The sequence below is a fragment of the Mus musculus genome, chromosome 9 (assembly GCF_000001635.26).
Source record: "Mus musculus strain C57BL/6J chromosome 9, GRCm38.p6 C57BL/6J".
Lineage (NCBI taxonomy): Eukaryota > Metazoa > Chordata > Mammalia > Rodentia > Muridae > Mus > Mus musculus.
Genome location: NC_000075.6, coordinates 44502597 through 44526680, shown reverse-complemented (window position 1 = coordinate 44526680; position 24084 = coordinate 44502597). Strand labels below are relative to the sequence as shown.

The window sequence follows — 24084 nt, the reverse complement described above, 5'->3', positions numbered from 1 at the left end:
AATGCTTGCGTAGTACTGACTCTGTGGGGGGAGTTTCCCTTTTTCTTAAAAAAAAAGAAAAGAAAAGAAAAGAAGGGGGAAAACACACACACACACACACACACACCAGAAAAGACTCAGTGGAAAAAAAAAAAAAAAGAGATGAGTCGAGAGGCAAGCAGCAAGCCCTCACTGGCCCCAGGAGACCGCACATGGCTCATTTGTTTAAGTTTGCAGCTGACGCCTGCCACCTCTCCATAGGCACCAGCACAAACCTTCTCGACATCAGACAGTGACCAGCCTGGTGACGCAGAGCTGCAGCTATGAACTACCCACTAACCCTGGACATGGGCTCCATCACATACAATATGGATGACCTGGTGAGTCAAGTCATGTGGCTCCCTGCTGCTCTGGTCCTGCTTGGAACTTTAAATATACTATGTCAAGGAAGAGGGGATAGCTTGGGAATCCCGCCGCAAGGATTATAGAACATAGGCAAATACATCCACTTTTAGACTCTTATTGTCTCCCATATCTGTTGCCCTTAATAGATGCCAAAGGGAGGTGGGAGACACAGGATCAGGTTTGGCATCTCCTGCTGTGTGACTGAGGACCCAGCTCTGCCTCTTGCTTCTTTAACAGAGAAGTTTATCTTGTCTCCCTGAGTTAGAATGGCAAAGTCATTTGGAAGGGGTATTTTTGTTTGCTGCTTTTTTTTTTTTTTTTTTTTGAGACTGAGCTTCTCTGTGAAGCAAGCATTGGCTGTCCTGGAACTCTGTAGACCAGGTTCAAACTCACCTACTACCTGCCAAGTACTGAGATTAAACGTGTGCGCTGCCGCTGCTGCTGCCGCCGCTGCCACCACCACCACCTGGCTGGAAGTTTTCTTCATGTCAGTTTGCTGGCAGTGCTAGTCAATCAGGCAGTGTGGAGTTGTTGGCTGGGAGAGGAGGGGTGGGCAGAGTACTCAGTTGGTAGAGTGCTTGCCGAGTGTGCATGCTGCTAGGCTCATCCTCAGCTTGCACAGAGTGTGGTGGTACACACCTATAATCCCGGCATGAGAAAGGTGGAAGCAAAAGACTCAGGGGCGGGAGCCTAGAACACATTGAGACCTTGTCTCCAAAAGAAGGTATATATAATTGTTCATCTTGCTGAATGACTTGATCATTAAGGCACAATACAACATCCATCTGTGTTGGGTGGAGAGACTGAGAACATAATCTTTGCCCTCAAGTCACTGATGGTCCAGACAAGGTGGAGCTAATCCCTGGCTGGAAGGCTTTAGACAGTGATTTTGTATAGATGAAGAAAGCATGAGGCCAGACGTGGCAAGGAAGAGGACCCCAGGGGTCAAAGTCATGCAGCTGTATTGCTCCTAAAAACACCTTGGAGCATGTCGCTTTGCCCTGGGAGGGACTGTCATCTCTAGAGATACAGTATCTTGGAAGAGCTTCTTAGGTGGGAGCTTAAGAAAGAAACAAGCAAAGAAAGGAAGCAGTGCCTGGCACCCTCTCCGCCCCCTGCCTGAGTGTCTTCCAGTTAAGCATAGGAGTTCACTTGACTTGGCTGCTATTGGACTACCAAAGGATATTGTTAGGAGCAGTTCAAGTGGGAAAACCCAGGGCTGTGGGGCTGTGGGTTATGGGCATCAGTAGACTTAGAACCTTCATCATGGCCTTATTCTCTATGAACTCCAAACCCAGAGTCCTATCAGCTCTCCTGCCCTAATCACACCTTGAGGTGTTTCCCCCCGACTCTCCCAGCTCGCCAGGATCTGTGGTCTGCTTTATCATTCTTCCCACTATGTCGCTGGGCTTGCTGAACCTGCTCAGCTGGCATCACTTGGGCACTCATGGGGATTCTGCAAATAAAAGGACCTCAGGCTTGGCTCAATGCTTTCTGTTGTCTTGAAAAAATTTGGGGGGTGGGGTTGTTTGTTGGCTTGTTTGTTTGAAACAGAGTCTCTGTGTAGCCTAAATCTGCTTCAAACTCATAGTCCTCTTGCCTGAGTCCTTTGAAAACCTAACTGTTCTACAGGGGAGTGTGCTCCCACGCTTGCTTGCCCTCATCCCCACTGCCAGCTGCCCCTGATATGGTTAGGTGGTATCTTCTGCCCTCAAGCTGACCATCAGCCCTGACCCACTTGGATGCCTTTGTAACCACCTGGAGACCTGGCCGTTCCTGGCTTCTGAGAAACCTCAAGAGTTTCCCCTAACTGCACGCCTCACATCACAGTGTGACCTACTAGAGACAGGTGGTAGTGGGGGCCAGAGGGACAGCAGGACGTGCTCATGACATGAAGCAAACCTACATTCCAAGGAGAGAAGCAAAGAAACTTCTTTCATGACACATATCAAACCCAAGGCCCTGAGCTATGTGCCCAGACATCTAGCTAGGAGTCCAGGGGTTCTAAGACAACCCTGTCCCTGGAGTCCTTCAATCAGACACGTTCTTCCTTCACCCACCACCCACTCTCTTCAAGGGTGGTTGTCACTCTGAAACACAGATCCTCCTCTTTGGCCCCACTCACCTTCTAAAAGGCCATGACCGGCCTTGGCATACTGCCCTATTCTGTCATAGCATGCATGTCCTGGAAAGACAGAACTGGCAGAAAAGTTTAGCATTAGTGGCTTCTCCATAAAACAATGGGTTTCTGTTTTGCTCTGTCTGTCTGTCATACTGGACAAGACAGTATGACAAGGCCTCCTGCATCCCCAGCTCTCCCAAGGAGCACTTCCTGCCCTGTGACAGACACTTGGAAGGACTGCAGGCTTGGCTCAATGCTTTCTGTTGCTGTTTTGAAAAAATTTGGGTGGGCGGGCGTGTTTGTTGGCTTGTTTATCTGAAACAAGAGTCTCTATGTAGCTAAATCTGCTTCAAACTCATAGTCGTCTTGCCTGAGTCTTTTGGGTACTGGCATTATAAATCTCTGAGGTCTTAGCTTGACATTTTTCTTAGGCGTCTGCTGAGCTTCTCGCATTGACTTTATTTTCTGCTCCTCACTCCCTGTCTTTGACCCAGCTGATTACTGGCCCACTTCTCCAGATCAGTAGGTTCAACACTCCCAACTCTGAGTTCTGAAACAACAGTCTTGATAAGTCAACCATCCCTTGTCTTAATTTTAATTTTCTTTTTACATTTGTTTATTTATAGTCAACAGAGGATAACTTGTAGGATTCAGTTCTTTCTTTCCAGCATGCGTGTTCTAGGGACTTAACTCAGCTTTTTAGGCTTGATGGCAGGTGCCCCATTAAGTGTCTCACCAACTACTCTTTTTATTATTTTTAATGACAACTGATTTTGAGACAGGATTTTTTTCCCCTTTGCCTTTTTGAGACAGGGTTTCTCTGTGTAGCCTTGCCAATCTTGGAACTTACTCTGTAGACCATGTCGATCAGGCTGGCCTAAAACTTAGAGATCCAGGTTGGAGAGATGACTCAGTGGTTAAGAGAACTGACAGCTCTTCCTAAGGTCCTGAGTTCGAATCCAGTTAACCACATGGTGGCTCACAACCATCCGTAATGAGATCTGACACCCTCTTCTGGTGTGTCTGAAGACAGCTACAGTATACTTAGATATAATAATGATACATAAATCTTTTAAAAAACAAGAAACAAAAAACTTAGAGATTCGCCTGCCTCTACCTCCTTATTGCTGGGGTTAAAGGTACGCACCACCACTGCCATCTGAGACAGGATTTTTCTAAGTAGTTCTTCCTGTCCAGAAACTTGCTATGTAGATTAAGCTGGCCCTGAACTCAGAGATCTGTCTGCCTCTGATTTTCAAGTGCTGAGATTAAAGGTACGCTCCACTACACCCTGTCCATGTAGACCAGGCTGGCCTCGAAGTCAGAAATCCGCCTGCCTCTGCCTCCCAAGTGCTGGGATTAAAGGCGTGTGCCACCACTGCCCAGCTATCAGCGAATTTTTAATTGTTGTTGTTGTTATTATTATTATTATTATTATTTATTATTATTATTTTGTGTGTGTGTGTGTGTGTGTGTGTGTGTGTGTGTGTGCCATCTGAGTGGAGGTCAGAGAGCAACGTTTGAGAATTCCTTCTCTCCTTCTTCCATGGGTTCCAGGGAGCAAGCTCATCATTTGTCAGTTGTCAGGCATGTATAGAGAGCACCTTTTCCCATCGAGGCTCTTTTGTCCCTTGAACTCAAAGATCACCTTTGATCTCCCACACACTTGCTGGCCATGGGCAGCTACTAAACTTCTTGATGGCTAAGAGCCAGGAGAAGAACCCTAGCACCTAGAGTAGGCATGGCCAGAGGTCACCCCACTCTGGCGAGGTGGGCCCTGGTGGCCCTGGAGGAGATCCTGTCCAGGAGAACCACCATGAGTTCTTTCCTGTCACTCCTCAAATCAGAGGTCCGTGGTGGGGCTTGTCTGGAACCCACACAGACTAGTTCTGAAATAAAGTTCTAGGCGTCAGGAGGGGAGGCTGCCATAGAACAGGGTGAAGCTGGTCTAAGTCTCGCTTCCCTGACCTTTCCTCATAGACGATCACCAGGAGCCATGAACTCATTGTGACCAGAGCATCACAGGTCACAGTCTGTCCACACACAAGTGTCTCAGTTCAGCAAGGGAGTTAAAAAGAGGAACCAAAACTCGCTCAAGCTGTTTCTGGGCTTTACCTGAGTGGAGGGGAGGGTCCCCCCGTTCTAACCACGTGAAAAGTCCCACAGAAGCCCCGTTAGAGGAAGCCTCAACCGAGGGTAACTGGAGGGATCAGAAATGAGGGGAAACCTGAAACCAGCCTTCGAGGGGTTGCATTAGGGAGAATATAGGTTCTATTACTCAGATATCACAGACCGCATTAGGAACATATCTCTTTATAAGAGACACGGTCTGCCTGTTCTTATTCCTTTGGGGGACACATAAAAAGCAACAGGTATTTGGGATGCGAAGTCAGAATACAGGAATGAGTTTCTTTTGGGAATGAAAGACAAAGTATTTCAAATCTACACCATCCCAGAAGGTCCAGCAAGATGGTTCAGAGGGTAAAGGTGCTTGCTGCCAACCCTGACGACCTGAGTTCAGTCCTGCGTCTCATATGGTAAATAGAGAGAACCAACTCTGAAGTTGTCCACTGATCTTTTGAAATTTCCACACAGAGATAAATATAATAATTTTTTAAAATTTAAAGCAAGTGTTATCTCAGGAGGCAGCTTTAAGAGGTTACTGGGAGATTCGTGTGCACGTTCCTCAAATACATGACCCCATGTTCACAGTGTAGACAGCCATTGGTTCTCAAGATGAACTCATTTTAAACCTAAAGACGTGGCAAAGCGATAGTTCTTCCACGTTTCCCCCAGAGCCAAGCATGACGCCAATGACTAAGCATTTAAGAGATTGAAACAGGGAGGGTCATAATGTTCAGGGTATCCTGAGTTCAAGGCTAGCCTGGGCTACACAGTGATATCCTGTTTTTAAAAACTACACACTGGGGCTAGAGAGATGGCTCAGTGACTAAGAACACTTGCTGTTCTTCCAAGTTTAGTTTCCAATACCCACATCTAGTCTGATGAGCTCTTCTAGCCCCCAAGAACACACACACATAAGTGGCAGACACACACAATATATATATACACACACACAGAAACATAAGTAAAATAAAAAGAAATCTCTTTAAAAAATCTAAAAATCAAAAGCACTACATACTCCTAATGGCCAAAACCCTCAGGCAGAGATGGAAGAGGACCCAGTAGGTTTGCTCCTTTGGGGGAAAAGAAGGACATGGGGCACATGACAAACCAGAGTCCTGAATTGTCTTTGGGGAATTCTGAAAGAAGAGTGTGTTGAGAAGAACAGATCTACACACACACAACCCAGTCTCATTCCTATAGACTGCACCCTGCAAGTTACTGAAGGCTGAACTTAATAGCCTCTCCCAGATCCCAACTGGTGGCTGGAAACACTTACGTAAAAGGAGACATAAGCTCAGCAGAACCTGGAAACACAAGCCTGTAATCCCAGCTACTCAGGAGACTAAGGCAGGAGGGTTCAAAATTGAAGACATTGCCTACAGAGTGAGTTCAAAGCCATCCTGGGCAACTTAGTGACATGACACTGTCTTAAAACAATGAGTAAGGGCCAGGTGGTGCCTGTGCACATCTTTAATTCCAGCACTGGAGAGGCAGAGGCAGGCAGATCTCTGAGTTCGAGACCAGCCTAGTCTATAGAGTGAGTTCCAGGACAGCCAGGGCTACACAGAGAAATTCTGTCTTGAAAACACAAATAAGGCCTGGAGAGATGACTCAGCAGTTAAAAGCATTGGCTGCACTTCCAGTGATCCTGAGTTCAATTCCCAGCTACCACATGGTGGCCCGCAATCATCTGTAATGGGATCTGATGCCCTCTTCTGGTGTGTCTGAAGACAGCTACAGTGTACTTATATACATAAAATAAATATTTTTTTTAAAAAAATCTACATCTGTTTTAAAAACACACAAAACAAAACAAAAGTAAGTAAATAGTTATGCTCTTTTGCTATGAAAGTATGAGGATTCAAGTTCACATACAAGAGGATCCCTGGAGGGCTGGAGGAAGGGCTCAGCAGTTAAGAGCACCGGATACTCTTCCAGAGGTCCTGAGTTCAATTCCTAGCACCTACATGGTACAACCTTATATAACTCCAGTTCCATAGGATCCAACACTCTCTTCTGGTATGTGCAGGCTCATGCATATGGGCACAGACATATATGCAGGCAAAACACCAGTACACATGAAGTGAAAATAAAGTAAAGAAGTTCATTTAACACTTGGGAGGCAGAGGCAGGCGGATTTCTGAGTTCAAGGCCAGCCTGGTCTACAAAGTGAGTTCCAGGGCAGCCAGAGCTACACAGAGAAACACCCTATCTCGAAAAACCAAAAACCAAAAAAAAAAAAAGTTCATTTAAAGGGAGGGGGGATACTGGCACTCAGTGGTCAGCAAGTCTACATAATCAGTGAGTTTAAGGTTCAGTGAGACTGTCTCAACAGATAAGATGGAGAATGCTGGGAGAAGACACCTAATATCTACCTCTGGCCTCCATAAACACACACACAAACAATACCCCCCCATACACACACACACAGTCACAGTCACAGTAGCTCAGTGGAAGAGCACTTGTCTAGCTTGCAATATTGCTCCACAGAGAGGAGCCTGGGGGAACATGCACCGGGCAGGAAGCCCTGTAGGCTCCTCAGGGGGGGATTAGGGTGGGCCTGTGGGCTAGAGAAGCAGAGACTGCTGTGGGAGGGGAGCTGAGACCATGCTAGGAAGCAACTCAAATCTGTCCACACAGGGCGTGACAGACAACCAGGACAGCAGTGAACAGCAGACTCGAGAGGCAGGGGTGACTTTCCTGACACAGGAACTCTTCCCTTGCACATGAGTTCAAAGATGGTGGATCACTGTGCCTGTTAGAAAGTTGTCCCTCCATCGACTGGAGCTACTTGGGAGCTTCTGCCCAGTCCTGCTCTATACGTGAGGCTCACATCGGAGTCTAGCTGTCTCCTCCGAACCAAAGGCCCTTCCCAGCCCTTGAAGACAGTTCCCATAGGCTTCAGGCTTCTTTTTCCTATTTCCTACGTTCATAGTACCTGGAAATGCCTTTCCAGGGAGGGATTTTCCAAACCTTTCAACAGAGCCAACTGACCTGAAAAAGAGTTCACCTCATCTAGAAAAAGCCTATGACGGCCTGAACGCGCAAGGAAGGTGTGTGTGTGTGTGTGTGTGTGTGTGTGTGTGTGTGTGTGTGTGTGTCTGTCTGTCTGTCTGTCTGTCTGTCTGTGGCTCTGTGTATATGTGTGGTGTTTGAGTCAGGGTCTAAGTATGCTAACTAGGCTGGTTTCAAACTCATGAGCTCAAATGACTCGTTCGACTCAGCTTCCCAGCTAACAGAGACTACCGGCTACACCCCAACCCAGCTCTAACTTGCCCCCTGCAATAATTCTACCTGGTGAATTTGGGTTCCCCATCTCTGCTTATGAAGGACTCTGCATTGTTAGTGTTCTCCAGCCACACCCCATCCAAAGCATCCTGAATTCTAGAAGAAAATCCAGGGTACATCCTTAAGGAATGTTCCCCAGCCTGCTCCCAGAGAAATCCAGTCAGCAAACCCTCACAGGCTGCCTGCTAGACAACTCGAAGAAACACACACACATATCACACACAGAGAGAGACACACAGACACAGACACACAGACACACAGACACACAGACACACACACACACACACACACACACACACACGGCTAGACATTTTGCCTGTCCCAGGGAGAGACCCCAGTCTTGTGTAGAGGGAAGAGGAGCCTGTGTGGATCCCAACAGGAAGAACACTTTGAGTCGCTTACTTCTTCTTCCCACCCAACCTCCAACAGCAGGACCAGCTTCCCATCCTCCTGGCCCAGAGCCCACAGTGCTTTCTAAATACATCCCTAGCTTATGTCTGGCATCATTCCAGGCAGCATCCGTTCCCGTGGGACATGCATCCCTAGAGCTTGCGTGTACGCTGTCTGTGTTCTGTTTGAGTGCCTGTCTATGCAGCAGAGCAGTGTGGTCCCACCTGGGCATATGTCTATGTCTATATAGGATGTGTGTTGCCCATCATGTGTACCCACAGTGCGGGTACACATGAGGGTTTCTGCTGCCTTTTGTAGCCAAGAATGAGGGAGCCATTCATCCCATCGCTGACAATGCACTCTTCCCAGTGTGTTAGCTAGGCCAGCTCCCTTTGACAGCATCTTTCCACCAGGCCAGAGCCAACCCTACCTAAGGCTTCTCTCTAGGGTTTGATGGAGAGGAGAAGTACCCAAGCTCCTGTGTATGGGGAGTGGCTTTAACACTTGTCGAGCTTCAAAAATGTTTGACACCTTCTGTTGATTTATACCACACTAGCTTCCTCCCATCTTCTCCTCCTCTGAAGACTTTACCAAAACAATACCTGTTGGCATGGAGGAAGAGACAGACCCTCACCCCCTTACCTGTCCCAGTGGGAATATCGCACTGATTGAACTTCAAGTGGAAAGGAAGTTCACTAGCCTAGATAAAAACTTGAGCCGTTATCATGAAAGGCCTTTAGGCCAGACAGGCTGGCTAGACTCACATGCTCCCCTAGATAGGTTCGGCTGTTACCAAGGTGAATCATCACATCTCCACCATCTGCCTGATGCCTGTGCTCACCAGTTCACCCCACAGCTTCCCCCTCCACCTCCTACTGCAGAGTCAGAGTCAAATAGCTCTACTCAGTTCTACTGGAAACAACTCCCTAAAGGGATAGAGAGCCCAAGTTAGACTCCAGAGGCAGAGTTTACAGACAGATGCAAACGTGTAAATCCCTGCTGAGCCCCAGATGGAGTCAACTTGGGGGCCTTGAAGGAAGGCAAGAGTTTAGAGAGGTGGACTTGAAAAAGGAGCGAAGGTGACAGGAAGCTGCCTGGGTTGCTGGGGACAGGTGGCTGTGGCACACATACCTGAGGAATAGCATGTCTGGTGCAGTGAAGTCGTAGGTAAGGTCTAATACATCAAAGGAGTGTACATTTGGGAGAAATTTATTTTTGCAGGGCTGAGGCTCAAACTCTGGGCCCTGTATATGCTAGGCAAGCATCTACCTGCTGAGATGCACTGCCAGGACTACTTTAGATAAAAATGTAAAGGCCTTCTACCTGGGGCATTGAAGCCCTATCTAACAGGTCTATTGTTTTCAAGAGTTGTAGGGCCATTCTCTCTCTCACAGGCTGTTTTTGCACACGCTAGGCAAGGGCTCTACTCCAAAAATGTTTGTTTGTTATAGAGACCCAAGCAATACTTGCCAGCCTGGAACTCATGTAGATGAAACTGTCTTTGAGCCCTTCATCTCCTGGCTCTTCTCTCTAGTGTTAGGATAACAGCCTGAGCCACCATACCTAGCCATATATATAAATGGTTTTACTATTGTATACGATATCAGAAAAACAAGACAAAAGACACCTGTTTCTTACAGGTGATGGGGAGTCATTAAAGGACACTAGATCTATAGGGCCTAGTTAGGTGTGGTTATTTGACCTGTGTAGGTGTAGATTTGGTTTGTTTGTTTTTGAGACATAGTCTGGCTATACCGACAATGGAACTCAAATCGTGGGCTTAAGCCACCCTCCCCCCTCAGCTCCTGAGAAGTGCAGGGCTGGGATGTGAGTACGAGGAAGCTCCCCCTGTCCACTGGGTAGGAAGTGGAAAAGAACAGAAACAGTAGTTAGAAAAGGACCCATAAGGCCGGAGCGAGGCTCCAAGGTCAAGAGCACTTGCTACTCTTGCAGAGGACTGGGGTTCAATTCCTAGCACCCACATAGTGATTTCCACCATCTGTAACCTCAGTTCCAAGGAAACCAGGGCCTTCTTCTGACCTCCATGGGCACTAGGCGGTCACATGCACACATACACACAGGCGCAGGCAAAACTCTCATACACGGAAAATAAAAAGGTTTGAAGTCTAATTTAAAAAAAAAATGAAAGAAAAGTAAGGGGAAAGACCCATAGAGAGACAGGATGGGGGACAGGATAAGGTGACGGCAGAAGAAGGGACACTGGAGAGTGGGTAGATAGTGCTGCCATTGTACCATGTGTCCCCATCCTCTCTGAAAGAGCCACCTGCTCTAGGGACCAAAAGACCAAGATGGGGAATCAGTTTACCCATCAGGGGAAGTGAGTGTGTCACCCACAACAGTGTGCCTGGTGGCAAGAAAGATTTAAGGTAACCATGAACCAACCCCTACTGGCAGGAGCCCCTCACTCTCCTCAAAGGGGGTCAGCACAGAGACGAGATCGCCAGAGCCTAGAGGACAGAACAGCCCACTGTCTCTTACTTCCCTGGGGCCCATCACTTATATCACTGTGTTTTGAACCCATAGTAGTTCGGGTGTAATTGGTTTTGTATTGCCCAGGGAGGAGGTTGACCAGGGCAGGGCAGGGCAGGAAGAACAGAGTAAGGAGCTGAGGAAACGCAGGTGCAGGGCAGCTGTGAGTGAAAGGTATGAAAACAGGCACCCTGTCTTCCTCTGTGGTTAGCAGGCAAACAACCTGAGAGCTGGGGTGATGGAGGGCAGTGGCAGATGGGGAGGAGGACGCGGAGGTAGGGACTTCCGGAGATATAACAGGCACGCCCCCTTCTTTTCCACTCAGAAAACGCTTCCTCCCTACCCTGCGCCTAGTCTCCCTGTGTGTGACTCATATTTGCCTCCGCTGCTGGGTTCCTGTGCCTAGGGAGTTTACTCTCTGCTTGGGAAGTAGCTGGAAACTTAGGCTCCGCCCCTTTCCCAGAAGCCTTTGGAGGGAAGTGTGGGTAGTAGCTCTCATTGTAGCGTTATTGATTGACTAAAGACAGGCAAACGTGCCTTTAAGCAAACCTCCTCTTTGAGCAAGACAGGTCTGTAAAATAAGAGGAAGATTACATACCTCAAGCGTGTGTGGATTAAACCAAATAGGAGGCCATTTCCTCAGTTTCAGCAATAATCAAGACAGGAAGAAGGGGAGAAATTTAGAGGAAGTAAGCCAGCTACATCAGCACTCAACCATTCCCCACCCCCAGTGAGAGCTTAGATTTACTACCCACTGTCCTTACAGAATTGGAATATTGGCTTCTTGTTCCTATCAGGTTCCATTCCCAAATGTCAGTACTGACTGCAATCCCTAAGCCTTCCATCTTTAAGAACACCCTACCACTTTGTGAGTGACTACTGGTCCAGTTTACATACAAACAAACGAACAAAAACGAAAGAAAAGAAGAGAAAAGAAAAGACCTGAAGTTTCAGGCCAGGGATGTGGCTCAGTGGTGGAACAGTTGCTCAGCACTACCAAAAATTAGAATAAAAAATTATATTTAAGAGACAGGGCGGGGCTGGTGAGATGGCTCAGTGGGTAAGAGCACCCGACTGTTCTTCCGAAGGTCCAGAGTTCAAATCCCAGCAACCACATGGTGGCTCACAACCATCTGTAACAAGATCTGACTCCCTCTTCTGGAGTGTCTGAAGACAGCTACAGTGTACTTACATACAATAAATAAATAAATCTTAAAAAAAAAAAAAAAAAAAAAGAGACAGGGCATGGGGGCATGTGCCTTTAATCCCAGAACCCAGCAAGCAGAGACTACCCAAAGCTCAGGTCAACCTGGTCTACATAGTAAATTCCAAGCTAGCCAAGGCTATAGAGGGAGATCCTGTCTAAAATAAATATGCAGAAGGGAGGAAGGAGGGTAAAGATGGCATGCTTAAGGACAGGCCAAGAGGAAACAGAATAGTACAGACAAAAAGCATTAGCCTGGAAGGACAGGAAACCTCACAGGTGGCAGCTTCCTCTCAGAGGAAAAAAGAAGAAGAAGAAGAAGAAGAAGAAGATATGGCTATCGTTTTCATTTCTCTTTCTTTTGGTCCTTACAGTACAAGGAACTGGCCTTCTACAGTAACAGCACGGAGATTCCCCTACAGGACAGTAACTTCTGCTCTACAGTCGAGGGACCCTTACTGACGTCCTTTAAGGCGGTATTCATGCCTGTGGCCTACAGCCTCATCTTCCTCCTGGGTATGATGGGAAACATCCTGGTGCTGGTAATCCTGGAGAGGCACCGGCACACGCGGAGCTCAACCGAGACCTTCCTGTTCCACCTCGCAGTAGCCGACCTTCTCTTAGTCTTCATCCTGCCTTTTGCAGTGGCTGAGGGCTCTGTGGGTTGGGTCCTAGGGACCTTCCTCTGCAAAACTGTGATCGCTCTGCACAAGATCAATTTCTACTGCAGCAGCCTGCTGCTGGCCTGTATAGCTGTAGACCGGTACCTAGCCATCGTCCATGCTGTTCACGCCTACCGCCGCCGTCGACTCCTCTCCATCCACATCACCTGCACGGCCATTTGGCTGGCCGGCTTCCTGTTCGCCTTACCGGAACTCCTCTTTGCCAAGGTTGGCCAACCTCATAACAACGACTCCTTACCACAGTGCACCTTCTCCCAGGAAAACGAAGCGGAAACTAGAGCCTGGTTCACCTCCCGTTTCCTCTACCACATCGGGGGCTTCCTACTACCGATGCTTGTGATGGGATGGTGTTACGTGGGCGTGGTCCACAGGCTACTGCAGGCCCAGCGGCGCCCTCAGCGGCAGAAGGCGGTCAGGGTGGCCATTTTAGTGACAAGCATTTTCTTCCTCTGCTGGTCGCCCTACCACATTGTCATCTTCCTAGATACACTGGAGAGGCTGAAGGCTGTGAATAGCAGCTGCGAGCTGAGTGGCTATCTCTCTGTGGCCATCACCTTGTGTGAATTCCTGGGCCTGGCACACTGCTGTCTCAATCCCATGCTCTACACCTTCGCTGGCGTAAAGTTCCGCAGTGACCTCTCTCGGCTTCTGACCAAGCTGGGCTGTGCTGGCCCGGCCTCCCTTTGCCAACTTTTCCCCAACTGGCGCAAGAGTAGTCTCTCTGAGTCAGAGAATGCTACTTCCCTCACCACCTTCTAGATCCCGGAAGTCTCGGGGCCCCTGTCTGTTTCTGTTTTCCTTGGGAGGATAAAGTGGTGGCGGAACCCATCCAACTCGAGCTTGGGCCAGTGTCCCCAGATGGGAAAGCTAGATAAACTCTCTCAAACTTTCCCAAAGGGGAAAGCAGCCCAAAGGCAAAGCAAGCTATATCCAGGCCACCTGTATCACCTTAGATGAAGAGAACTCCATACACCTCCCATCCTAACCAGCTAAAGCTAAGCTCAGCTTTATTTCTTCCTGGCCATAGGGACAACCACCTCTGCTGTGGCCCACAGTCTCATCTTCCTCCTGATTATGAGCCCAGACTCTCCTCCCAGAATGTATTCCATCATCTTAAAGACTACTGGCTGCCACAGCTACCCACCACTCCTATACCACAGAGGAATAGCCAGCTGGCGGCGGCAGACTATGGCCTTAATGTGCCTGTCTCATAAATACAGACTTCATGCCAGACCTTCAACCGTGCCTTTCTCTTAACCAAGCAGAAAGCTGAAACCGATCTACTTTAGGTAGCTGTCTGGTTCCAACCTAACCAGCATTGGGTCAGCCCCATGTTACTGGATCTTGGATTACAGACTGAGGGCAAGTTCCAGAAGGTTCTGGAAGCTAGCCAGTATCCTAAGAAGAGTAAAGGGCAAGCCAGCAGGAAAGAGGCCCAGTGGAAAAGTGGAAAGACACCTTTTCCAGGCTCTAAGGAAGAACAAGTAAAAATCAAACCCAGCTGTCTTCTCCACCCATTGTACCAAAGCTTACAGACTGGTGGGGAAATGAGATCCAGGGCCCTCGTGGATTCTACGCACCAATGGGGAAGGAAGCCAACTTGCCTGGGGAAAGCAAGATAGCAAAGTGGTCCTAGCCTCAAGAGAGGGGACACCTAGCTAAGAGAATGACGACAGAGGTTCCTGTCTTCATTAGGCAGAGGCAATATAAGAAGCCAACCTGGGCAGGCAAGTCCTCAAACCCCAGGAAGGCAGTACCCTGCCCCTGGGAGGGTACCACTCACATGGAACCAGAGGAAGCTGCTCCATGCATACATAGGGGAAGTTAGCAGGCAATTCTGAGCTCGGCTTCCTCCCAGCCACCGATCTGGGGGCGTGGGGGTAGGAAGCAGAGTTGCCTAGTACCACTCAAGCCAACCGTACAAGCTCCCTGGGGGATCCCACTGGGGAAACCAATGCTATAGCTTCAGAGACTGTATCCTCATTGCAGAACCGTGAAGACACCTGGGGACCCCCTTTTCTGCTCCCAGCATCCAACAACCAGCTGGGAAGAGGCAAACCGGGCACAGAAATAAAAATGCAAGAGATGGCATTTTTGAATTTTCTCTTTTTAATAAAAAGGCACCTATAAAACAGGTCAATACAGGCAGAGACCCCCGGAACAAGCCTAAAAAGTGTTTCAAAATAAAAACAGGAAGATGTCTTCACATATTGTATTTATATATTTATATTTTATATATATATTTATATAATGGTACAAAATGGCTGGGGTATGGCCATGGATGGAGGGAGAAGGCTGGCCTGTGGAGATCACCTTGGGAAGCTAGTGGTAGAGGTGGGAGACGAGGGCACAAGAAGAGGGCATTGGGCCCTTTGTGGCCGGAGCCCTCTCCTTGGAGCAGGGCAGGCTAGACAGTCTGGGCAGGGTAGGGATGTGGGTGGGGGCACAAGGCCCAGATGGAAGCAGGGAGGGCAGTGTCTGGCAGGAAGGACAGGTTTCCACCCACCTCTCAACACAAGAGACCTTGGCTATGGTCCCTGGGAGGAGCAGGGGAAGCCAGGGGCCTGCAGCCAGCTCTGGAGGGGGCTTGGTGCCTGGCCTGGCTGATGGTGGACAGCACCAGACTGGGAGAAGTGGGCACAAATTCCCTTTGTATTACAGCTGCCAAGGCAAAACCAGGCCCTGCAGGTCAGAAAGGCTGGGGACAGGGCCCTGGTAAAAGACACCCTGTCTAGAATGGCCCTTGGCCCTGGAGGCAGGACAGGAAAGGCCTTAGCCAGGGAGCTGCCCGCCACCTTACAAGGCAGGAAAGGACGTGAGAAAAACAGAAGTAGTTTACTCCTGGGGCCAAAGGGGACAAAACACCCATTCCTGTATGGCTTGAGTCTGACCAGGGGCGGGTGAGGGGCTCTCCTGGGAAGTCAGAGGAGAGGCAGTGGCTGTGTCTGGTGGGCATAGACAGATCTGGTGCATGGCCCTGAGCCCTGGACAGAAGGACCTTGCAGAGAGTAGGCAGGCAGAGGAGGCAACAGGATGTTCTCGCTCACACTGCCTTCCCTCGCTCTGCACTAGAGGTGGAGGGCCAACTCTGTACCTTCCTTCTTTGGTGAGAAGCAAGTGGTGGTTTCTAGAAGAGTCCATGCCCTGAAGGGTTACCTGGCCCACGGCTACTGCAGCCAGGGTCCCAGCATCCTAACCCCTCCATAGCTCCATTCTATGGGGCCACACGCTGCCCCTTCCTTCTCGCCTTTTATCCTAGAATGGGGATAAAGGGCTTCAAGTTCTGGCTAAGATGTAGCAGCAGAGGCACCCAGGCTGGGGGCCCTATGTCACTGGTGTGGGTAAACACATGTACATGTGCGCACCTGCTCTCTGGAAATCACTCAGCAGCAGACAGGCGGCCGTCGTAGAGGGACGGGGGTAGATTCTCAGTCCTCAGGGGCTCACCAAATGGAAGCCTAGATGGTCTGATCTCATTTTATAGGTGGGGCTTATGGAGGGTGCATAGGACTGTATGTCTCTGGGTCCAGAGGAATGAAGGGTGTGATCATTTGAAAGAGGGGGGAAGGTTTTTTTTTTTTTCTCAATCTTTTTTTTTTCTTGTGTGTGACTTCTATCAAGACACAGAAATACGGCACACGCACAAACCGGCACAAAAGCCCAGCTCTATTTACAGCTCCGCTGGCACCTGCCCACCTGGCCAGCTGCCTGCAGGGGGCGTGGGAGAGGAGGTCAGCCACGTCAGTAGGGAAAGGAAATGAGGCAGAAGGAAAACAGGGTAAAAGCAGAGAGACGGGAAGGCGAGAAACGGACCTGAAGCGCCGCCGGCAAGGTGACAGTCCACGACGGGTCAGAGGATGGAAGACCCTCCTCTCTCCCCAAGGACCCCCAAAACATAGCTGAAAGCGGGGAAGTGCAAAGACAAAGGGAGACAGAAGCTCCACGGGAAAGGGGGGGGGGGCAGAGGAGGCGCAGTCCTAGTGACAGAAATGGAGCAGAGCCCGATTCCAACTCCTCACCCGACACTTGCCGCTTCCCCCTCAGCTGCCAGCACAGCAGGTTTCCACAAACACCACTCCCCACACAAGCCCGTTCCCACCCGCCACCCTACCCCTGGACCCAGGCCATCCATCCCAACACTGGAGGAAAAACAAAACTTTTTAAAGTTAACATATTTTCAGTTTCCCCAGCCCCAGACCGAGGGGCCTGCTAGAAGGGTAGATTGGCCATGCTGCCCGGCGTTGGCAGGTAGCCCATCTGGCTGTCCAGAGACACACTGCGCTGACGCAGAGGGTGGGACACCATGAGGTTCTGCTGGGGTGGGGGGCCCATGAGGGAGCCCTGTGGGGAGAGCATGTGGGGAGGCTGGGTGTAGACCTCGCCCCCCACACCCCTCTGCTTCATCAGCATAAAATTCTGCTGGGTCATGAGGCCTTGTGGAGGGGACATGACCCCCTGGTGCAGGCCATGGGGCACCATGCCCTGTTGTGGGGGCACACCTGTCCTGCCCAGCAAGGACATCTGTCCAGGGTGGCACATGGACATGCTGAGCCCCCGCTGGACCCCCTGTTGGCCCGGGAGGTTGGGGGGTCGAGACGGGGTCTGCTCTGCCATCATGTTCTGCAGGTTCATGAGATGCAGATTGGGGGGCTGGGCCTTGGGGGGCTGGTTCTCGCTCTTGGGGAAGTACTGGAGGGTGCTGCTTGGTTTCTCAGAGGGGATGATCCTGGATAAGTCGAACTCAGGAATGCCGGTAGGGGTGGGCCGGATCACCTCACTCAGCTCTGGGTCATTCAGTACCGATGCCACCCCAGGGAGCACCCCGGGTGGGTATGCGTCGCCCATGCGGCCAGTCATGCCTTTGCCCATTAGGTGCTGCTGGGGGGGTATGGGACCCGGTGGCTGGGTGGGCAGGTCCTCGGGGGGCAGGGCCATGCCTGAAGGGTAGTGCTGCTGCAGGCCTGGGCCCCCGGCCCCGGTGGGGGCCATGGCACCGTGAGGTTGCTGCAGCCGAGGAGGGAAGGACATCATCTGGGAGGAGCTGGGCACAGGGCCACAAGGGGCATTTAGGGAGTCTGGGCCTCCTGGGGCCATCATCATTGAGTTTTGAGAAGAGCCCCCAGTCCCCTGTGCATTGGGATGCAGTGGAATGTTGGACCCCAGAGGGGTGGGGGAGGGCAACATAGTAGGGGGAGGCTCATGGGACAGGGGCTGCTGGCCTGGCAAGTTCATGCCCATGGGGCTCTGGGCAGCAGCAGGGTTCATGTGCATCTGGTTGGGCTGGTTATTGCTGATACCTGTGGGAGGAAGGACGAACGGGACATTAGAGGCCATGCCCACCCAGTTTGGGGAGGGGTCTCCCAGTCCTTCCCAGCCCACTAAAGAGCTCTGGGCTAGGTTTCATGAAGCGATGGTAGTCATTCAAACGGGGCCTCAGAGCTCACACCACCCCCATGAGCAGAGACTATAGAAGCATGCAGAAGCCAGCATGTCCACGGGGGCAATTCCTAAGCAAACCCACTGTTGCCACTCCCAGAGAGAGCTCTGCCTCCTCGCACCTGGCCCAGAGCCCTGCGGTGGTGGGGGTGGGGGTAGCAGGGGCCGGTCAGGCAGCAGCTCGTCATCTGAGGTGGCGATGGTCTTGATGGCGTTGTGGTATAGCGGGGTCGAGCTGGGCATGGCGTACTTGGACATCTGAGACATCATCAGTGACAGAGGGTTCTGGGAAGGGGTGGGGTCTGGGGAGGATGTGAACGGTAGGCTGGGGTTCATGAGGCCACTGGAAGGGTTGGCGGGAGGAGCGGAGGAGCTGTTCCGGGGTGCGCTAGGTGGAAGAGCACCTACAGAAGCGGAGAGACAGAAAGAGAGCGGGAGGGGGGGTGTCACTAGCGAGGTTAACGTCCCCCAAATCTCCACCTCACGTCAGACACACCCATATCCCACTGACCACAGGTTCCCTGTGGTCCCTACGGCCCATGCTTCTCCAAGCAGTTTCCCCAGTGGGGAAAGTCCTAGCTCCAAGTGGCACCCTTCAAGATGTTTAAGAGGCTCCGGCAGAGCATGCCCCTGCAGGAACCTACCCGCCACCAAGGCTCCCACCCAAGCCCACCTAGATCACTCACCCTGTTCCACGTTGCCCAGGGTGGAGGAAGAGTTTATGCTGAGAGGTGGCTGCTTGTTCTGGGAGACCCCAGGACTAGGCATGGCTGTCTTGGGAGAGGCGACCCAGCCTGGAGAAGGCACCGCCATGGAGGGAGACTTGAGCCTGCTGGGTGAGCCAGTGGGTGAACGCACACCGAGGGAAGAGCTGAGGACCTGGGGTGACTTGAGAGGTCCCGGTGGGTTGGCAGAAGGCAAGGGTACCATCTGGGAGGGAGTCTGGGGTGACTTGAGGTTGGCAGAGGGTGAGGTGACCAGGGGGGAGTGCACCTGGCTAAGGGTGGGTGACTTCAGATGTCCCATGCCCGGTGAGCCCATCTGATTAATACTGATGGTGAGATCTGAAGGCCGCCTGCCTAGCCCCCTGTTGGAGGCCAAGTGCACAGACCCAGGAGGATTGGAGGCAGGGGGCAGAGGCATATGGCTGAGCCGGGCAGTGCCCACAGTGCCCATGGGCACTGAACTCTGATCAGGGCTGAACATGTCTGGAGTGTTGCCCATGTCCTGGGGCATGGCTTGGTAAGGTCCCTGGCCCCCAGAGAATCCCTGCTGGCCCTGGTTGGGAAACTGTGAAGGCATGAGCATCTTCTGCGGACCCCCCATCATGCCACTACTGTTCTGGGCCCGAACCCGAGCCATCTCTTCGGGACTGAGGCCCTGAGGACCCATCATGTCTCCAGGGCCCCGCATCTTCTGTGACATCAGCATCTGCTGCTGGGGCGTCATCTGCACATTCAGGTTCATGTTCATGTTCATGTTCACATTCATGTTCATGTTGAGGTTGCCTGGCCCCATAGGCGGGTCTACCTCCCGCAGCCCAGACTGTCCCATTGGAGGGCTCAGGAGGCCCCGACCTCCACCAAACTCTATGCCCATGGGTGTGCCGGCGAGACCATCTCCTCCAGTCATCTGTCCCGGGAACATGGCAGGGTCCATCTGTCGATGAGCCTGTATCATCCGTTCCATTTCCATGCTCTGTCCCATGCCGCTACCTGCCATGCCCAGGGGACGCTGCATGCCCATGGACCGCTTCTCCAGCAACTGGTGCCTCAGCAGCTCCTCCCGGACACGAGGGGTCATGAATCGCTCTGCCTCCCCCTGCCCACCTGGGTAGGGCACGGCATTCTGGGCAAAGTTGCTGGGTCCCCCAATAGGGGGCAAGTCTTCATTCCAGGCCATGCCTGGCCTTACAGGTCTCTGCATGGCATTCATGGGTACTTCCATGGGCATACTCTGCATACCTCCAAATCCGGGCACCCTTTGCATCTGGTTGCCTGGGAAACGGGGGCCAGGGAAGGGAGGTCCAGGTCGGAGCTGCATGGGATCTTGGACATCCATAGGCCCTCGGAGTTGTGCACCCATTCCAGGTGGCCACTGATCCCCAGGTTTGCTGTGGTAAGGAGGTGGGGGCCCCCTCCCCATCATACCCCCCATTCCCACCATGTCCTGCAGAGGGCGGCCTCCGTGCAATCCAATCTGCTCCTCTTTCCGCCGCTTCTCCTCGTAGTACTCTTCCTGCAGTTTGCGCCAGGCCACCTGCTCGGGCGTCAGACTGTCCTGGCCCAGCCTCTGCATCATCATGTTCATTTGCTGTCCCATGTCTCCACCCTGAGGGTGCCCCGGCACTTCATGCTCCAGAGGGGGACCTCCTAGGCTCTGTGTCTGTGAGATCATTGACTGCAGAGGCTCCTCATACTTCTTCAGCCCCCCAGGAGGGGCGGAGGGAGGCGGTTGAGCAGCAGAGGGCGCTTGTGCCGGTGGGCCTCCCTCACCAGCTCCTCCCGGGGGCCCCTTGAGGAAGGGCTCAGTCTCCCCACTGCGGAGCAGCAGCCTCTCGATGTCCCGCAGTGTCTGGAGGGAGCGCTCCCGGTGCTCCAGCTGCTCTTTGGACAGGCCCTCAGAGCCCACCAGGTTCCTCTGCCCATTTCCGGTGGGCGTGGCCTCCCCCAATAGGGCGGAGCCAGGGGCACTGCCAGGGTCTCCTCCAGGAGGCAGAGGGTTGTTAGCGGTGGCAGCCGTTGGGGTGTTAGGGTGGGTACCCCCAGTCCCACCACCTGTACTGGCAGCTCCCACTGAGTTGGGGGCCAGGTCCTGACTGGTGTCTTCAGGAGGCCCCTCCGGGGGCAGAGCAGGAGGGGCACTGCCAGGGGCTGGGGGTGGCGGTGGCAAAGGAGGTGGCTGGGACTGTGGTGTACCTGCTGATGGCGTATTCAGGGGTAGTGGTTCTGGGGTGGGTGGCACTTTAGGGGCCTGCAGGAGGACAAAGGTAAAGAATAAGACAGATGAGGGGACATCCCAAAGAATATTAGAGCCTGGCAGGCTACCACACTTACCTGATCCAGCTTGGCCCGAGGCACATTCTGCTGGTGGTAGGCAAGGATGGACTCTGCCCGGCCCTGCAGCACTGCCTCTGCCGCTCTGCATAGGGAAGCAGCCACAGGCAGCTCAGAGATGGGCAAAAGCAAGCTGGCCCTCACCCACCAACCTTGCACCGCACCCCCACCCCCCCTTTGCTCAGGCTGGTCAGACAGACAAAACCCTCTCACCCCTCATCTCTCCCAAAGACTTACGTGTTGGCCAGATGGGTGGTGAAGACATAGACGAACTGTGACGGAGGCTTTCCTGGGACGCCCCCACCCCCACCCCCAGGAACGTCTGGCCGAAGGCCTGGCTGGGGGCCATGTTGGGGGCCTGGTGCACTGCTCTCACTGAGGGGCAGTTGGGCAGTTTGGCCAGGACCCAACTGTGGGGTCACCATGGCTGGGTCTGCTACATTACAATCTGTAAGAGGAGGAAGAAAGGAGAGCGGGTGAGCGGCCCAGACGTGGGAAGAAGGCCAATCAGCCGGTGTTCCTGCCCTCAGATGCTCGCTCACTGCCTCAAGCCCATGCCCAGAGGGTCATCTGTCCCTACAGTCTCCGTTTACCAGCCTGGCTTTCCAGTTCACTTAACCTATACTAACCTTTGCTCAAGATGGCCAGGATGCAGAAAGATGACCATGGAGAGAGGTGAGAAAAAGTGACAGAAACCCCAAAGCTCTGCTCTAAAGCTCCCACACTCAAGCACTTGAGATCAGTCAGTTTCTCTGCCTCTCTCTCTCTCTCTCTCTGTGTGTGTGTGTGTGTGTGTGTGTGTGTGTGTGTGTATGTGTGTGAATTTACTGTCTAAATGACCCAGCCAAGGGGAAGGTAGGGAGGACATAGTAGTAACTGATGATTCAAACCACAGACAGATTTTCATCTTACCCCACGATTCACTAACTGTGGTTTTACAAAACAGCATTTGTTTAAGCCTCAGTTTCTTCATCTACAAAATGCAAACACTACTCATCTCCCACGTGCCCTGCCCAAGGACAAGTCCTTTTAAAAACATGGGTACTACGCCACAAAGCAAAACATCAGTTTCAACAAGAGTCAGAAAGGCTTTCACAAATGATCAACGCAAGACTTCGGTCACCTCTGATGACCAAGAATCTCACGGAGGTGTTCCCATCAACAACATGCATACACACGGATGGATGCAGGTGAGATGAACACAGTTTGCAAGGCACGTGAGAAAGGGCATTTGCTTCTGCACCCTCTCTGAACACGAGACAGTCCTTTTGGATTTTGCAGGGGAAGGGCATACATATTGCACACATTCAGTTTAAGGGCACAGGGCACATATGGAGCTCAACAGAGAACACTAAGTGTTGGCTCTCAGACTTTATCATGCACACCACGTTAGCTGGACAATGACAATGAGCTTCCAGAGAACCTGGCTGCTCTGCTTTGAAAGTCCCATCACTGGGCTGATTATAGGCAGGTACCACTGTACCTGGCTTCCTGTGTGGGTTCTGGGAATCCGAAACCTTGCAAGGCAAGTTTCTCCCAACTGAGCCACCTACCCAGCCCTCTTTTTTGGATTTTTACAGATTAATCATTAGTCACATTTAATTAAACCATTAGCTTCAGGTGATCAATTTGACTTTCAGCCCCACTCCTTTGACGAGGATGGAATGTAGGGCTGAAAGCCCCAAACCTCTATCCTGCTTTGATTTTCCCAGTCACCAGGTTCCATCTAGAAGCTACCTCAGGACTGCCAGACACACCAGTCGATACAGCATTAAACAAAACAGAACAACAAAAAACCACTTATCCCTCTGGAGCTTCCCAGGAAACAAGAGAAGACCAAATATATGTTTCACAATATCACAGACTCACATACTCGGAACAGCCGAATATTCCTCAGGAGCAAGACAAATTTCGCTCCTCGGTCACAAGCCTGGCATTCCGTTCTCACATAGATAAGACCCACGACTGGTCTTCAGTGGTTTTAGGTGAGGCAGAGATCCATGGTCATACCAAGAAAAAACAAGTTAAAGCCTCCGGACTACAAACAGCAAGTGCCAGCACTTCCCAAAATCACAAGAACTTGACCAAGGTGGCAGACACCAGAGGCCTAGAGTATAAATCAGAGCACACAACAGGCTCCTACAGGCTACGGAGAGGGAAGCAGAGTTTATCACAAGAAGGAATTTTCTAGTACCCTAACAGCAATACAAGCTAGCACTGTTCAAAGTATGTCACATGCCTGGACTCAACTTTCTCCTTGTGCCAAATCTATATGACAAAGATCACTTCTATAGATGAGCAATCAGAACTCCTTTCTCAAGTTTACAGTCCCTGGGATGTAAGTAAAGGCGCCTGGGCTCTGAGCCTGTCTCATTGACAGCTACCTCAGTCTGCCTTGCTGTGTGAAGAATTCAGTTGCATGGTTGAATGCTGCTGAATGACACAGTGACACAAGACTATAATCCCAGCACTTGGGAGCTATAGGCAAGAGGGTTAGAAGGTCAAGGCCAGCCTCATCTATACAGTAAGCCTGAGGCTAATCTGTACTACATGAAACCTGGTCTTCACTGAATTGCATTCCATCTAAAAGAGGCTGGTCAAGGGATCTTAGCTATTTCTTATCGCTCTGTATCTTTCAAAGTTTCTCCAATGACACGGGATAATGTTACAGACACAAATTCGGGGAGACAGGAGGGTTCTGGTCCCAGGAAGCAGTGACAGATTCTACCACTCAAGCATCCATACTGAGACTGAACATAGCTCATACAGCACTAGTTAGTCACATGGGGCCTTGGCAGTCCCAGCCAGTTGTAGAGACTTCTTACAGGACACTGGTCAGTAGGGTCTCCTCATTCCCTCTTGCTGACTGTTTCCTCCACTGTGACAGTCATCATTACACTTTCT

At 51.3% G+C, this 24084-nt stretch overlaps 2 protein-coding genes across 9 annotated transcripts in view; one reads left to right on the top strand and one right to left on the bottom strand.

Moving 5' to 3' along the window:
• Positions 1–236: 236 nt before the first annotated feature.
• Positions 237–14894, top strand: Cxcr5 (chemokine (C-X-C motif) receptor 5). Its single transcript, NM_007551.3, has 2 exons — positions 237–359; positions 12380–14894. Exons 1-2 carry the CDS (start codon positions 303–305, stop codon positions 13445–13447), a joined length of 1125 nt encoding a protein of 374 aa, NP_031577.2. The 5' UTR covers positions 237–302; the 3' UTR covers positions 13448–14894.
• Positions 14775–24084, bottom strand: part of Bcl9l (B cell CLL/lymphoma 9-like) — a 29169-nt gene continuing 19859 nt past the window's right edge. For 5 of the 8 annotated variants that reach the window (XM_006510701.4, XM_030244728.1, XM_006510703.4 and 2 more), the window contains 5 exons: positions 21418–21628; positions 21181–21265; positions 18811–21097; positions 18247–18528; positions 16334–17985 (listed from right to left, as the gene is read on the bottom strand). In XM_006510701.4, the coding sequence (XP_006510764.1) occupies positions 16898–17985; positions 18247–18528; positions 18811–21097; positions 21181–21265; positions 21418–21628 (3953 nt within the window). In that variant the 3' untranslated portion in view covers positions 16334–16897. Of the gene's footprint in view, positions 17986–18246; positions 18529–18810; positions 21098–21180; positions 21266–21417; positions 21629–24084 lie in introns of all 8 variants that reach the window. The other 3 variants (NM_001357490.1, NM_030256.3, XM_017313700.1) reach the window with 2 other exon arrangements.

Excerpts from the sequence above, each read along its gene's own strand:
- Cxcr5 (NM_007551.3), top strand. The coding sequence starts at position 303 with ATGAACTACCCACTAACCCTGGACATGGGCTCCATCACATACAATATG. Across the intron at positions 360-12,379 it reads CATACAATATGGATGACCTG|TACAAGGAACTGGCCTTCTA; the intron begins GTGAGTCAAGTC and ends TGGTCCTTACAG.